The sequence below is a fragment of the Ceratotherium simum genome, chromosome 12, assembly GCF_057802395.1.
Source record: "Ceratotherium simum simum isolate JZ-2026a chromosome 12, ASM5780239v1, whole genome shotgun sequence".
Classification (NCBI taxonomy): Eukaryota; Metazoa; Chordata; class Mammalia; order Perissodactyla; family Rhinocerotidae; genus Ceratotherium; species Ceratotherium simum.
In genome coordinates this window covers 58,291,615-58,305,688 of record NC_141911.1, presented here as the reverse complement: position 1 = coordinate 58,305,688, position 14,074 = coordinate 58,291,615, and the positions used below count along the sequence as shown (strand labels likewise).

Genomic DNA, 14,074 nt, shown 5'->3' with positions numbered 1-14,074 from the left:
TTAAAAAGACAAATAATTAAAAAATGAGCCAAGGATCTGAACTGATATTTCTCTAAAGATGATATCCAAATAGCCAGTAAGCACATTGTTGGAAAAGATACTCAATATCATTACCCATTAGAAAAATGCAAATCAGAACGATGAGATACCACTTCACACTCAACTAGGATGGCTATCAAAAAAAAAGACTGTAACAAATATGGCCTGGATGTCGAGAAATTGAAACCCTCAATTTCTAGTGGGAATGTAAATGGTTGCTTTGGAAAACAGTCTGACAGTTCCTCAAATGATTAAACATAGAGTTACCAGCTGACCCAGTAATTCAACTTCTTCGTACATACCCAAAAGAAATGAAAACTTACATCTACACAAAATCTTGTACACAAGTGTTCATAGCAGCATTATTCATAATAGCCAAAAATTAGAAACAACTCAAATGTCCATCAACTGATGGATGGGTAAATCAAATGTGGTCTATCTATTCAAAGGAATATTATTTGGCAATAAAAAGGAATGAAGTACTGATAAAGGCTACAACATGTATGAACCTTGAAAACATTATCCTAAGTAAAAGAAGCCAGTCTCAAAAGACCGCATATTGTATAATCCCATTTATATGAAATATCCAGAAAAGAGAAATCTATAGAGGTAGGAAGTAGATTAGAGGTAGCCTAGGGTTGAGGACTGTGGTATTTGGGACATGGGAGGTGAGTGCTAAAGGATATGGGGATTATGAGAATGTTCTAAAATTGTGGTGATGGTTTCACAACTCGGTGAATATACAGTCATGCATTGCTTAAGGTCTGGGATGTATGCTGAGAAATGCATCATTAGGCGATTTTGTTGATGTGAGAACATCATGGAGTGCACTTACACAAACCTAGATGGTATAGCCTACTACACCCCTAGACTATATGGTACTCATCTTATGGGACCATCGTCATCCTATATGCAGTTTGTAATTGACCAGAACATCGTTACAGGGCACATGACTCGACTAAAAACCATTGAATTATATGTACACTTTATTTTTTTTATTTATTTATTTTTTTTTTATTTTGTGAGGAAGATCAGCCCTGAGCTAACATCCATGCTAATCCTCCTCTTTTGCTGAGGAAGACCGGCCCTGAGCTAACATCTATTGCCAATCCTCCTCCTTTTTTTTTCCCTTTTTCTCCCCAAAGCCCCAGTAGATAGTTGTATGTTGTAGTTGCACATCCTGCTAGTTGCTGTATGTGGGACGCCGCCTCAGCATGGCTGGAGAAGCGGTGCATCAGTGTGCACCCGGGATCCGAACCCGGGCCGCCAGGAGCGGAGCACACGCACTTAACCGCCAAGCCACGGGGCCAGCCCCCTATATGTACACTTTAAATGAATTGTACGTGAATTATATCTCAGACTGTTAAAAAACAAAGGAACCAGGTGCACTAACAGTTCAGGAGAAGAGCCCTTGATATTACTTTAACATCATGGTGATTTCAGAAAAAGAGCTTCTCAGCTGGAGTTAATTGATTTGAACAATTCAAGTTTACTAGGCAAACAGCTTACCATGCTAGCAGAGGTAATTTTTTTAGCATAGTTTTCAAATGACTGTGATGTTAAGAGGAGAATAAAGTGGCAGGTGAATGAAACCTATCTGATCCAAAAAAAAAAAAAGTCAGATCAATTTGGTTGATAATGTTATTCATCTATTCCATGTTCTTATTTTTTTTTATTTTTTTTTTTTTTAATTTTTTGTTTATTGCAGTAACATTGGTTTATAACATTGTAAAAATTTCAGGTGTACATCATTGTACTTCTATTTCTGCATGGACCACATCATGTTCACCACCAAAATACTAATTACAACCCATCACCACACACAAGTACCGAATTATCCCTTTCACCCTCCTCCCTCCCCCCTCCCCTCTGGCAACCACCAATCCAATCTCTGTCCCTATGTATCCGTCCATTGTTGTCACTATCTACTACTTAATGAAGGAAATCATACGGTATTTGACCTTCTCCCTCTGACTTATTTCACTTTGCATTATACCCTCAATGTCCATCCATGTTGTCACAAATGCCTGGATTTCGTTTCTTATGGCTGAGTAGTATTCCATTGTGTATATATACCACAGCTTCTTTATCCATTCGTCCCTTGATGGGCACTTAGGTTGCTTCCAAGTCTTGGCTATTGTGAATAACGCTGCAATGAACACAGGGGTGCATGTACCTTTGCAAATTGGTGTTTTCAAGTTCTTTGGATAAATACCCAACAGTGGAATAGCTGGATCATATGGTAGTTCTATCGTTGATTTTTGAGGAATCTCCATACTGTTTTCCATAGTGGCTGCACCAGTTTGCACTCCCACCAGCAGTGTATGAGAGTTCCCTTCTCTCCACATCCTCTCCAACACATGTTGTTTCCTGTCTTGTTAATTATAGCCATTCTGACGGGCGTGAGGTGATATCTCATTGTAGTTTTGATTTGCATTTCCCTGATAATTAGTGATTTTGAACATCTTTTCATGTGTCTGTTGGCCATCTGTATATCTTCTTTGGAGAAATGTCTGTTCAGGTCTTTTGCCCATTTTTTAATTGGGTTGGTAGTTTTTTTGTTGTTGAGATGCATGAGTTCTTTATATATTTTGGAGATTAAGCCCTTATCAGATGTATGGTTTGCAAATATCTTCTCCCAATTGTTAGGTTGTCTTTTCGTTTTGTTGATGGTTTCCTTTGCTGTGCAGAAGCTTTTAGTTTGATGTAGTCCCATTTTTCTATTTTCTCTATTGTTTCTCTTGCCCGGTCAGACGTGGTGTTTGAAAAGATGTTGCTAAGACCGATGTCGAAGAGCGTATTGCCTATGTTTTCTTCTAGAACTTTCACAGTTTCAGGTCTTACATTCAAGTCTTTAATCCATTTGGAGTTAATTTTTGTGTATGGTGTAAGGTAAGGATCTACTTTCATTTTTTTGCATATGGCTATCCAGTTTTCCCAACACCATTTGTTGAAGAGACTTTCTTTTCCCCATTGTATGTTCTTGGCTCCTTTGTCAAAGATTAGCTGTCCATAGATGTGTGGGTTTATTTCTGGGCTTTCGATTCTATTCCACTGATCTGTGTGTCTGTTTTTGTGCCAGTACCATGCTGTTTTGGTTACTATAGCTTTGTAGTATATTTTGAAGTCAGGGAGTGTGATACCTCCAGCTTTGTTCTTTTTTCTCAGGATTCCTTTAGCTATTCGGGGTCTTTTGTTGTTCCATATAAATTTTAGAATTCTTTGTTCTATTTCTGTGAAAAATGTTGTTGGAACTTTGATAGGGATTGCATTGAATCTATAGATGGCTTTAGGAAGTATGGACATCTTAACTATGTTAATTCTTCCAATCCAAGAGCACGGAATATCTTTCCATTTCTTTGTGTCTTCTTCAATTTCTTTCAGAAATGTTTTATAGTTTTCGGTGTACAGATCTTGATTTGTTTATTTCATTTGTCAACTTTTGCTTCAGCTATTTTATAGTTCTATTATTAGGTGCTACACATTTAAGATTATTATGTCTTCTTAGTGTATCTGACCCTCCTATCATCGAAATAACCCTGTTCATCTCTAGTTATACTATTTGCCTTGAAGTCCACATCATCAGATATTAATATAGCCATACCAGCAGTCTTATACTTAAGGTGTGCATTTTATATTTTTTCCCACATTTTTATTTTCAACTTGCCTGTATCTTTGTATTTAAAGTGTTTTTCTGTAAACAAAATAATTGGGTTTTGCTTTTTTATATATTTTTTTTGTGTGTTTTGGTGAGGAAGATTGGCCCTGGGCTAACATCTGCTGCCAATCTTCCTCTTTTTGTTGAGGAAGATTAGCCCTGAGTTAACATCTGTGCCCATCTTCCTCTATTCTGTATATGGGACGCTGCCACAGCATGGCTTGATGAGTGGTGCATTGGTCCGTGCCGGGATCCGAACCTGGGAACCTCGGGCTGCCGAAGCAGAGCACACGAACTTAACCACTATGCCACCAGGCCAGCCCCTTGGTTTTTATCTTGTTGACAACTTTTTTCCTTTAAGTGGAGTATTTAGTTCATTTACATTTAGTGTAATTATTGATATGTTTGAGTTTAATCGGCTGTCTTGGAATTTGTTTTCTAATTTCCCAATCTGTTCTTTTTCCTTCTGTTTCTCCTTTCTTGCCTTTTTTTGGGTTAATTGAGTAGTTTTTGGTATTCCATTTTGCTTTATAGCCTAGCTGCCAACTGTTTGGGTAGGTCAGGAGTTAACCTGGCTCTTGAACTCTTCCCCTGGCTTTCCTTGTCTTGGAAGAGCTCTCTTCATCCTGCTTTGCCTTTAGTGAAGGCTCAGTACTTGTCAGAGGGATTCTCTCAGCCTTGTCTTTCTCCCAGTGGACTGCTGCTTTGCCCTGAGCAAAGGCCTGAGGTACTCAGGAGTATCTCTCAGCCCTTCTGTTCTGCCTCCAGCCTGTGGTGTGTGGTGGTTGTGCACTAGGTGCACGCTCTGTGGGCAAGAACTGGCAGAGGCGTATGGGGTTGCTCTTTGATTAGGGCTCCTCAGAATTTGAATTCCTCACGTTAGCAGCTCTTACGTTTGTGAAAGTTCAGCTGGTTTCTCCATAGTTCCTTTTTTGGCAGGTTCATTCTCCCTCCTGTTAGAGATGTAAGCAGCTGGTCATCTCTTTTATCTGTATGTGGCTCTACCTGATAGGAAAAATTTTAAAACATAATTACTATGATATAATAATATCTAACAAAGTTAATAATAATTCCAGAATCTTTCAAATATCACTTTTTCATGCCATGTTTCCCTAGCTACCTGGAAACACCTGGGAAAATTAAATTTACTTAGAATGGCCTATGAAAAAATTCATTCTGGGGCGAAGTAAATTTTATAAACACTGTATACTTGATCCCCTTGTGGTGATTTACAATGCAGAAGCAAAGTTCTGAGGAGTTGGGCAATAAAGAGTTAAATTGGCTTAACCAAGAATTTCCTAAATTTATTTGGCCCCAGAACCTATATTTTATGTAACCTCTGTTAGCCAAAATACATTTTGGGGAATGCTGTTCTAAGCACGAGAATGCTCCCTCTGAATAGCAAAATAGAAAATTTTAACTTTATTTGAATTAATTAGATGATTATTTGTGCGTATGGCATTATCATCATAATCATGTAATATTTATTTTTTGTTTTCCTACAATATGCTTAATATTGATCATGTAGTGTAACAGGTCACTCTCTTCAGGATCTGACATTCTGCAAACCTTTCATCACACTGTATAAGCAAATTAAGTATAAGCATTTTGTTTTTCCACTAGATAGATATTTGCAAAAAAAGCTATATGTCACAATCCCTCCATAAAGACAGATAAATGCATTGAAGGGGAAGCTCGAAATAATGTGTAGAAACTCAAGGAAATACAAATCAAAAGATAATAGTGAGCAATTAGATTAAATTTTATTTGTGAAGAATTGGTTAAAAATAACTTTTAAAGAGTTTAAACTGAGACAGACCACAGAAATTCTCACAAGTGGCTTAGACTTTTATGTACTCTTAAAATGTGTTCAGTTTTTTTTAAAAAATAAAATTTAAGCAGTTCACAGGGCCAAGTGGAGGCTAACTGAACATCAAAGGAAAAATTTCTCCATTCTGTCACTCTTCTCTGCTCACTGACACCGTAGTGAGAAGGGAGTCAAGAGGCACTCATGCTCTAGTGCGTCCACATCTCATCCTTGCTAATAGAATTTAATTCACATCTGTCCCCTGTCCCCTGTCCCCCGCACTTCGCCTATCCTCCAGAGTGGACTAGCTGGTTGCTCAGGTGTCTCTTGTATTTATATTGCATAAATATGTAGATGGCTGTTTTTTCTGTGATGCTACAAAGGTATTTTTTTCCCCATTACTTACAGTCAAACTACAACTTCAAGCAGAAGAGAGAGGGGTTGTGTCTATCAAAGGAGTGTGTGCGAACCGTTATCTTGCTATGAAGGAGGATGGAAGATTACTAGCTTCTGTAAGTAATTCTTGCTGTTTTTGTAGTTTATTTCTTTGTTAGCTTTTATTACTATTAATTTTCTAGTATTGCTATTTATTAAATCTTTATTAAGGTTTTACAAGTATTATATCATTTAATCTTCATATTCACCCTATAAAATAGTATTATTCTCTTTATGCAAAAACTGAAGTTCTGAGGGAGTAATAAAATAAGTAAGAAAACACAGCTCACATGAGGTGAGGCCTAGATGACACTCAAGGCATCTTGACTCCAGAGCATGATCTCTAATTCACTGCATTTTACTGCCTTCTCTGCAAAGCTATTAAACTACAGTTAAAAAAAAAATTCCTTATCTTGTGCAGTTGTTTGAAGATCAGTGAGATGGACATATAAAATTTTGAGTATAAGTTTTTAAGTTTCTTCTTTCAAATTTGACATACAAAACACTTGCAGTATAGAATACTAGTTGAGAATGTGGGCTCTGGACTGAGGTTCGAATGCTGTCTGAGCCACTTAGTAGCTATGTGTGCTTGGGCACATTATTCTGAGTTAGTTCCCTTACCTGTAAAATCGAGACAATACTGATCCTCCCTCATAGAGTTTTTGTAAGGACTAAATTGGATAATTTATATCAAGTGCCAAAGTCAGGCTCTAATACATAGTAGGTCCTCAAAATTGTTACTTCTTCCTCGTTACTTCTCGTTTATATATAAGCTCATTCGGGACGGGGACTTCTCTTTTTTTCCTTTTTGTCATTGCTAGTCAGGGGTCCTAGCTCCTGGCCAGTGTTCTTTCCACTAATGCAGGCTGCCTGTCAACTTTACCATTATTATTAGAACTAGGACTGCATGTCTGTTGAGCAGACACAATGTGTGTGGAATGGGGCAGGGAAATAAAGCCTATCAAAGAAACAAACCCCACTTCTGTCTCGTTGGGGGAGTAGATGGGACATGTACCTAAACGTGTGTATATATATATAAATCACAGCCTTAATCCCAATACTAGTACCCAGTTATAACCTCTCTGTAACTTTCCTCACAGAAGGGATCTAATAGTACTGAGCAGTTGTGGTGTTTTGAGGATACAAATAGTTTTTGAAATTTTTTCTGAGTGAAGACCTTTGGATTTCTGAAGTGCTGAAACAGACTTACAGAGAAAAAGACTATTTCAACCATCTAATTGATCGTCTGACAAACATATATTTATGTTGATATTATCAATTTATGTGATTTTTGCAGGATAAATAACAAGTCTGGCTGTAGTGGCCCTCTCTCTCTCTTTTTTTTTTTTTGTAGTTTGATAAATTTTAGAATCCTCTTCAAGAATAGCCAGTACTTATTGAGTGTACAGTGTGCCAGATGCTATGCTAGGCATCAGGGTTATAAAACTAAATACAAAAAGGTCTGTGCCCTTAATGAGTCACAGTCCTGGGGAGACAGAAGTGTAAGTGTTTGTAATAATGTGTAAGGGTTTTGATGTGTTCCTTCTATATCTTGCATACTTGCATAGTAATATAGGAAAGGAAGTAAGAACTATTCTGATACAGGAAGTAATAGGAAAGGAAGTGATTAAACTTGTCTAGATTAGGAAGGATGACCTATAATTAGGATTTTAGATGATGTAGAGGAAGTTCTTCAGGCAGTCAGGGAGCAGAAGGAGTGGAGATGAGGGTATAGATAATTCTAGGACATAGCACATGCAAGTCATGGATGCAGAAAGCTTACTAGGTATATCTCTAGAATTACAGGTAATTCACTACTTCTGGAGTGTAAAGTGCAAAGGAAATACAAGGTGGAAGGAAGAGATAAGGCTGGAGAGGTAGAGAGATTACGTGCTGAAGTGCCTTATACACTAGGCTGCTATAAGCAGTGGAAAGCCATGAAAAGTTTTAAGAAGAGACACAGTCAGATTTGAATTTGAGAACGATCGCTCTAGCAGCAGTGTAGAGGATGGATTTGAGGGGGCCAAGACTGGTGGAGATAGAGCAGTTAGAAGGCCACTGTAATAGTTCAAGCAAGTGATGGTGAGAACCTGGCAATAACAGGACAGAGAGGACTAAGCAAAGTGCTAGCACTTGAGAGTGTTTATAGATTTAGGAGTGGAGCAGAGGGAAAAGTCAAAGATGGCTCCTAGATTTCTGGTTTGGATGAGAAGGTAGATGAGAAACGGGAAAGAGGAAAAGAGCAAGTTCTGGGAAAAAGTAATACAGGTTCAAATTTAGACCTATCTGGTTTGAGTTGCCTAAGAGAAATTCAGGGAAGATGTTCACTACATAGTTGGAATTATGATTCTGGAGCTTAGAGGAGAGGTCTGTGTTGATATATAGACTTGGGTGTCATTAGCATATAGACAGTAATCAGGGGAATGGATGAGGTCTCCTAGGCATAAAATGTAGCCCTAAAAGATTGAATACTTCGGACTTTGACTTCTTCCACTGTTCTTGTGTTTTTTTCCTACCAGTCTGTTGTCAGTTCCAGGGATGATATAATACTTTGGGTTTCTATGTCTGTCTGAATCTAGCTCAGTGAGTGACTTGAGATTGTTACCATGTGGTTTTCCACTTACTGAGATTAGAAGACCCAGTGACCTGATGATCATGGTGGCCCTATCAGATAGTCATTGGAGGGGATATTTATTTCGAGAACATAGTCTGGAATATAGGTTCATCTGTCATGATAAAAACTTCTATTGTTGTCAAAGGTGATGAAAACAGAAGCTACTCTACTTTAAAGTGCATCTCTGAAACTACTGGGGTTCATAAAAGAGTAGATGAATTTAAGACAATAGCCCTGAAAACTGAACTGTCTTTTTCTTACAAAATTCTCTACAAGTTAGAATTCAAAGAATTCTGACCAGAATTTATACCAAGAGAAGACTTGGTATAAAGGCATTAAGCTTCCCAAACTGTTGATTCCATACCACCAGAAGCATAAAGTGCTCTAAAGTGTTTTCTAGTTTCTTCCTTAGCTGAGCAGGACCTTTCACAAAATTAAGGTCATAGGATTTTATGTAATCTTAAATGGGTTTCTGTCTCCTTGGACGTGTGTTAATTCTTCCTGATACAACAGATTTCCTTCAAGTTGATGCAATAAGAGTTAATTTAGCAATGCTTAGAAATTTATCACAAACTCTCTGTAGAGACAAAGCCACAGCTGTTATGCATAAATGGAAAATTCAGGATTTATCAATTTCCTTTGAGAAATGGCACCAGCCAAGATCCAGTTGCCAGCTCCCATCAGAGGATCTATTCCTGCCAAGTTCACGACTTACTCTCTAGTCTTACCACTCAATTTGTGTGGCTTGCTGCCTTGCTTTTTCAGCAGCAGTCCTATCTCTTTCAAATTAGTCTGGGTGGGCTATGTGAATTTTCAGATGAGAAAGTAAGCACCCCTACTCCAAAACCAAGGAGGTGGTTTTGGTGGTTCAGTAAGTGGCATATTTCTCTCGGAGTCAGATCCATAGGCATTGAGCTGTCAACAACAGCAACTTTTAGGCAAGAAATTAGAAGTCTTGACCCTTCACTATTAATGTCATCTGTGCCAACCTTTAATGGACTAAGATGAATCACTGATGGTGAAAGATACCATAGCCAGGGATGTCAGCAGAGACCTCACTCAGGTGACAATGGGAAGGAACAGCTGGCATATTAAAAAGGAACCAAAACAAAAAAAACAAAAATAGCAACTTTTGGTATAAGACCAGTGTTGTCACCAATAGCCATCATTTGGGGATGCAGGTGCTCCTCATAACCTGGAGAAACTGGAGTTTATGACCTTGCAGATGCCAAAGGCATAATTCTTCCCACTCTTCTACCTGGGGCCCCATTTCAGGCTGCTGTGTTATGGCACATCCCTGGGTTCTTCTGCATTTTACCCTGTTCGTGATTCCTGCAGTGATTTGTAAAACATTCTAGTTTCCCCTCAGAAAGAAGAGTACTCTGGATACATAAAACATTTTGGTTTCTAAGAGTCATGTTAGGTTGATTACTACCAGTTGAGAGTATGAAAAAAGAATAAGTTGTGTGCCATTTTTTTCTCCAACACCTTCACATATTAATGGCATGAATGCATTCATGCTAAGGATTTCTCACTGTTTTGATAACATTTCTTAAGAATCTTTTCCCCCTTTTTGAAGCTAGAAAATACAAAAGTTCAAAGAGTAACTATATTTAACTGTCAAAGCCTATATTTGGAGGCTGAAGTCGAGTAGTTCTTTAATACACAACAGACGCCTTATTCCATTCCATTGCTGGATAAATTTTGTTGCTATGAGCAACAGAGGCCCAGAATAAATATTAGGATTTACGATTTCTTAAGTGTTCACAAAATTGTAGATTTTTAAAAAATTGCATGTAGTGAGGTTAACTGTAGTTTTAAATTTAAATCACCAAACAACCTCAAAGTTTGCCTGGTCTTCATCTGCTAGAAAGTTGCACATTGTTTTCTATATAATGCTATAGATTGTAATAACCTGAAAAAATATCCCAGTAGTATAAGAATGTGTGAGACTTGTGTTGATGCATAATAGTGAAATATGAAAAAATTATTTATATTCTCTGAAGATATACATTTAATTACTATAAAAGTAAAATTCTTTTTTACCTATAGAATAACTTTCTTAGTTGAGGGGCCTTAACAATGAAATGAAACTTACACATGTAGTAAAGTAGGGAAAATGCATTTTTGAGGGCTCAATTATCCAGACTGACAATATATACTGATCAAATTCGTCAGAAAAATGCAGTAATTAAAGAGGAATGTATATTTTTTTTTTTGTATGTGAGGAAGGATTGGCCCTGAGCTAGCATCTGCCAATCCTCCTCTTTTTTGCTTTGGAAGACTGGCCCTGGGCTAACATCCATGCCCATCTTCCTCCACTTTATATGGGACTCCCTCACAGCATGGCTTGACAAGTGGTGCATTGGTGCGCGCCCGGCATCCGAACCAGTGAACCCTGGGCTGCCGCAGCAGAATGCGCGCACTTAACTGCTTGCGCCACTGGGCCGGCCCCTGTATATCCTTTTTAAGAGATAACATACTAGATTAAATGCAAAGGTTACTGCTTTTGAAGAAGAATTATTGCTTCTTTTAGAAACTAATCTTACCAAATTTTACACAACCTATATATTTATATATTACAAGATTAAGATGAAATTTACTTTTAACTTTTCACAATTTGTGTGTTTTATTTTGTTCTGAAATAGTCAGTGCTGGTACTTACATCATGTCTGTTTTTAATTCTCAGAAGTGGTGTAATCAGAAGCATTTTTGGATTCATGTTGAGCAAACTCCCTTATAAGCCAAAACTACAAAATCAAAGTACTGTAAAAGAATAAACAATCCAAAAAACAGACCATGGGGAAATGGCCGTAACGTTCAAATCTAACATTCAGCTGTGGACGAGAACTGTGAGGCCAGTGCCTAAGGAGAGGAGATGGGGCGGGGGAAGAGAACTTTCTCTAGTTCTTATTTCTCTTCTTATTGTATGCCAAGGCTTAAAGATTGTTTTAAAGGCTTTAAAGGCTTAAAAGACTATTAAAGATTGGGAGGGATCTTAAAGATCATCTAATCCAATCTTATTTTACAGATGAGGAAAGTAAAGCTCAGAGAAGTTAAGTGACTCACTCAAAGATATAAGTTAGTTAGGGATCAAGGCAAGACCAGAACCCAGGTTTCCTGGCCTGTCAAAGATCCTCACAGATGTTGTTAGGTAGGATAGTCAAACTTTTGAAAAGGGCCATCTGATTCAGTTTCCTCAGGGACTAAATAGTCCATGAATTCATAGTTTATATTTCAATTCTTAGTCTGAATTTTCCTTGATCTTAGTCCTCCAGTTCTTATTTAGATTTTGCAATGTCATTGAATTGTATTTTTACTGTAGGCTATCTAAAACAGTTCCATTTGTTCATTAATTTAGTAAATATTTATCAATCACTTACTATGTGTCAGGCACTGATACAGCAATGGACACAACAGAAGAAAATCCTCACCCACATGGCATTTATTGTTTGGTGAAATAAAGTGGATATGTATATATAAATAAATAATCTGTATTTGGATGCGGGAGAGCACAAGAATGAATGAGATGCTTTTATTCTTCATAGTATAACTAGAGTTACTAAATTCAGTTACTTGAGAAATTCTTTTTGTGGTAGTACTTGTAGCCCTAGGGTCAGGATTTTTTTTTAATAAATTTTGATTTTAGAATAGTATTAGGTTTACAGAAAAGTTGTGAAGATTGTACAGAGAGTTTCTATATACTCCACACCCAGTTTCTCCTATTGTTAACATCTTACATGAGTATGGTACACTTGTCACAACTAATGAACCAATATTGATACATCATTATTAGGTAAAGTCTATACTTTATTCATATTTCCTTAGTTTTTACCTAATGTCCTTTTTCTGTTTCAGGATCCCATTCAGGATACTACATTTAGTCATCATGTCTCCTTAGTCTCTTCTAGACTGTGACAGTTCCTTAGACTTTCCCTTTTTTTGATTACTTTGACAGTTTGAGGAGTACTGCTCAGGTATTTTTTAGAATGTCCTTTCGTTTGGGTTTGCCTGATGTTTTTCTCATGGTTGGACAGGGGTTATGGGTGTTTGGGAGGTGGAACACAGAAGTAAAGTACTGTCTTCGTCACATCATATAAAGGAACATGCTGTCTGCATGACTTATCACTCATGATGTCAACCTTGATCACCTGGCTGGGGTAGTGTTTGTCTCCACTGTAAAGTTACTCTTTTCCCCCCCTTTCCATACAGTATTCTTTGGAAGGAAGTCACTATACACAGTCCACATTTAAGGGATGGGGGTTATGCTTGAGGGGGGAGTATCCACATAAATTATTTGGAATTCTTTTGCAGGAGAAATCTGTCTATTCTCCATTTGGTTATTCAGTCATTTATATCAGTGTATACTCATGGATATTTATTTTATACTTGAGTTATAATCCAATACTGTGTTATTTATTTGGTTGTTCAAAATTCTTTCACCTTTGGCCATTGGGAGCTTTTCCAGTTGGCTCCTGTGCTCTTTGACATACCCTCATCAATGTGGGGTTTTTTTGAGCACTTCCTTACTTTATGGCCTACAAGATGCTCCAGGCTCATCTTGTATATTCTCTACTTCAGCCTAGAATGATCCATTTCTCTAAAGAGCCTTGGTTCCTTTTATTGGAAAATGATATTAGAAACCAAGATCGGATGCTGAGTCTGCTTGTTGCTACTGAGGTGTCTTTGATTCTAGGCCCTCTCACCTGACAGAATATAGGCATATACTAAACTGGGTATATATACCTATCTATAAATATTTCTATATTTAACCTTCTGTATCTATATTAAGCTAAACATGAGTATGGAGTATGACCTTCTATATCTATATTAACCTTATGTATATTCTATATCTATATTAACCTTCTCTATCTATATTAAGCTAAACATGAGTATGGACCTACTAATGTAGGTTCCAACTCTAATCCACCAGTATCACATGAATCTTTTTAGCCTTCCCCTCTTGCTTGTCTGTAACCTCCCAAGCCAACAGTGAGAAATCTGGTTCCCACCCTCTCCTAGGATCAGTTTTTCAATAGGTTAAAAAGCTCACATCATTTACTTTCTTTTTGAAATTTCAAAGTCAATTAAATAGCTAGACAAAAATCAAATCAAACTATTTACAATATTGATTATGCTTTTTCAGACTTTATTTGATTCTTTCCTATTCAGATACTTCTACAAGGGGTCAAATTCCCAGCACCATCTTTGAAATCATTAGCATCACTGTTATCACTATCAACAAATGGTTATTGGACCCCTATGTAAGCTAAGCTCATCCATGTGGATAGCCCTTCAGGGAAGTCGTGAGGTGTGCCGCATCACTAACACATGACAGATTTATAGCACTCTCATACATGTACACCTACATTCGTTTTTTAGATTCCATACCTTGTAGAATTGAGAATAAGGGCTTATTGGAATTATTGTAATTTAACACACTTTCTAGCATTCCAGATAAATTCCAGTACTTTTCAACTTCCAATTCTGTGGTTATTAGCATTAGCAAGAGGGAAAGAAG

General features: G+C 37.4%; 1 protein-coding gene across 1 annotated transcript in view; it reads left to right on the top strand.

The window, feature by feature from the left end:
* Positions 1-14,074, top strand: part of FGF2 (fibroblast growth factor 2) — a 61,840-nt gene that overhangs the window by 37,266 nt on the left and 10,500 nt on the right. The window contains exon 2 of the mRNA XM_087437660.1: positions 5,913-6,016. Within this exon, the coding sequence (XP_087293786.1) occupies positions 5,913-6,016 (104 nt within the window). The remainder of the gene's footprint in view (positions 1-5,912; positions 6,017-14,074) is intronic.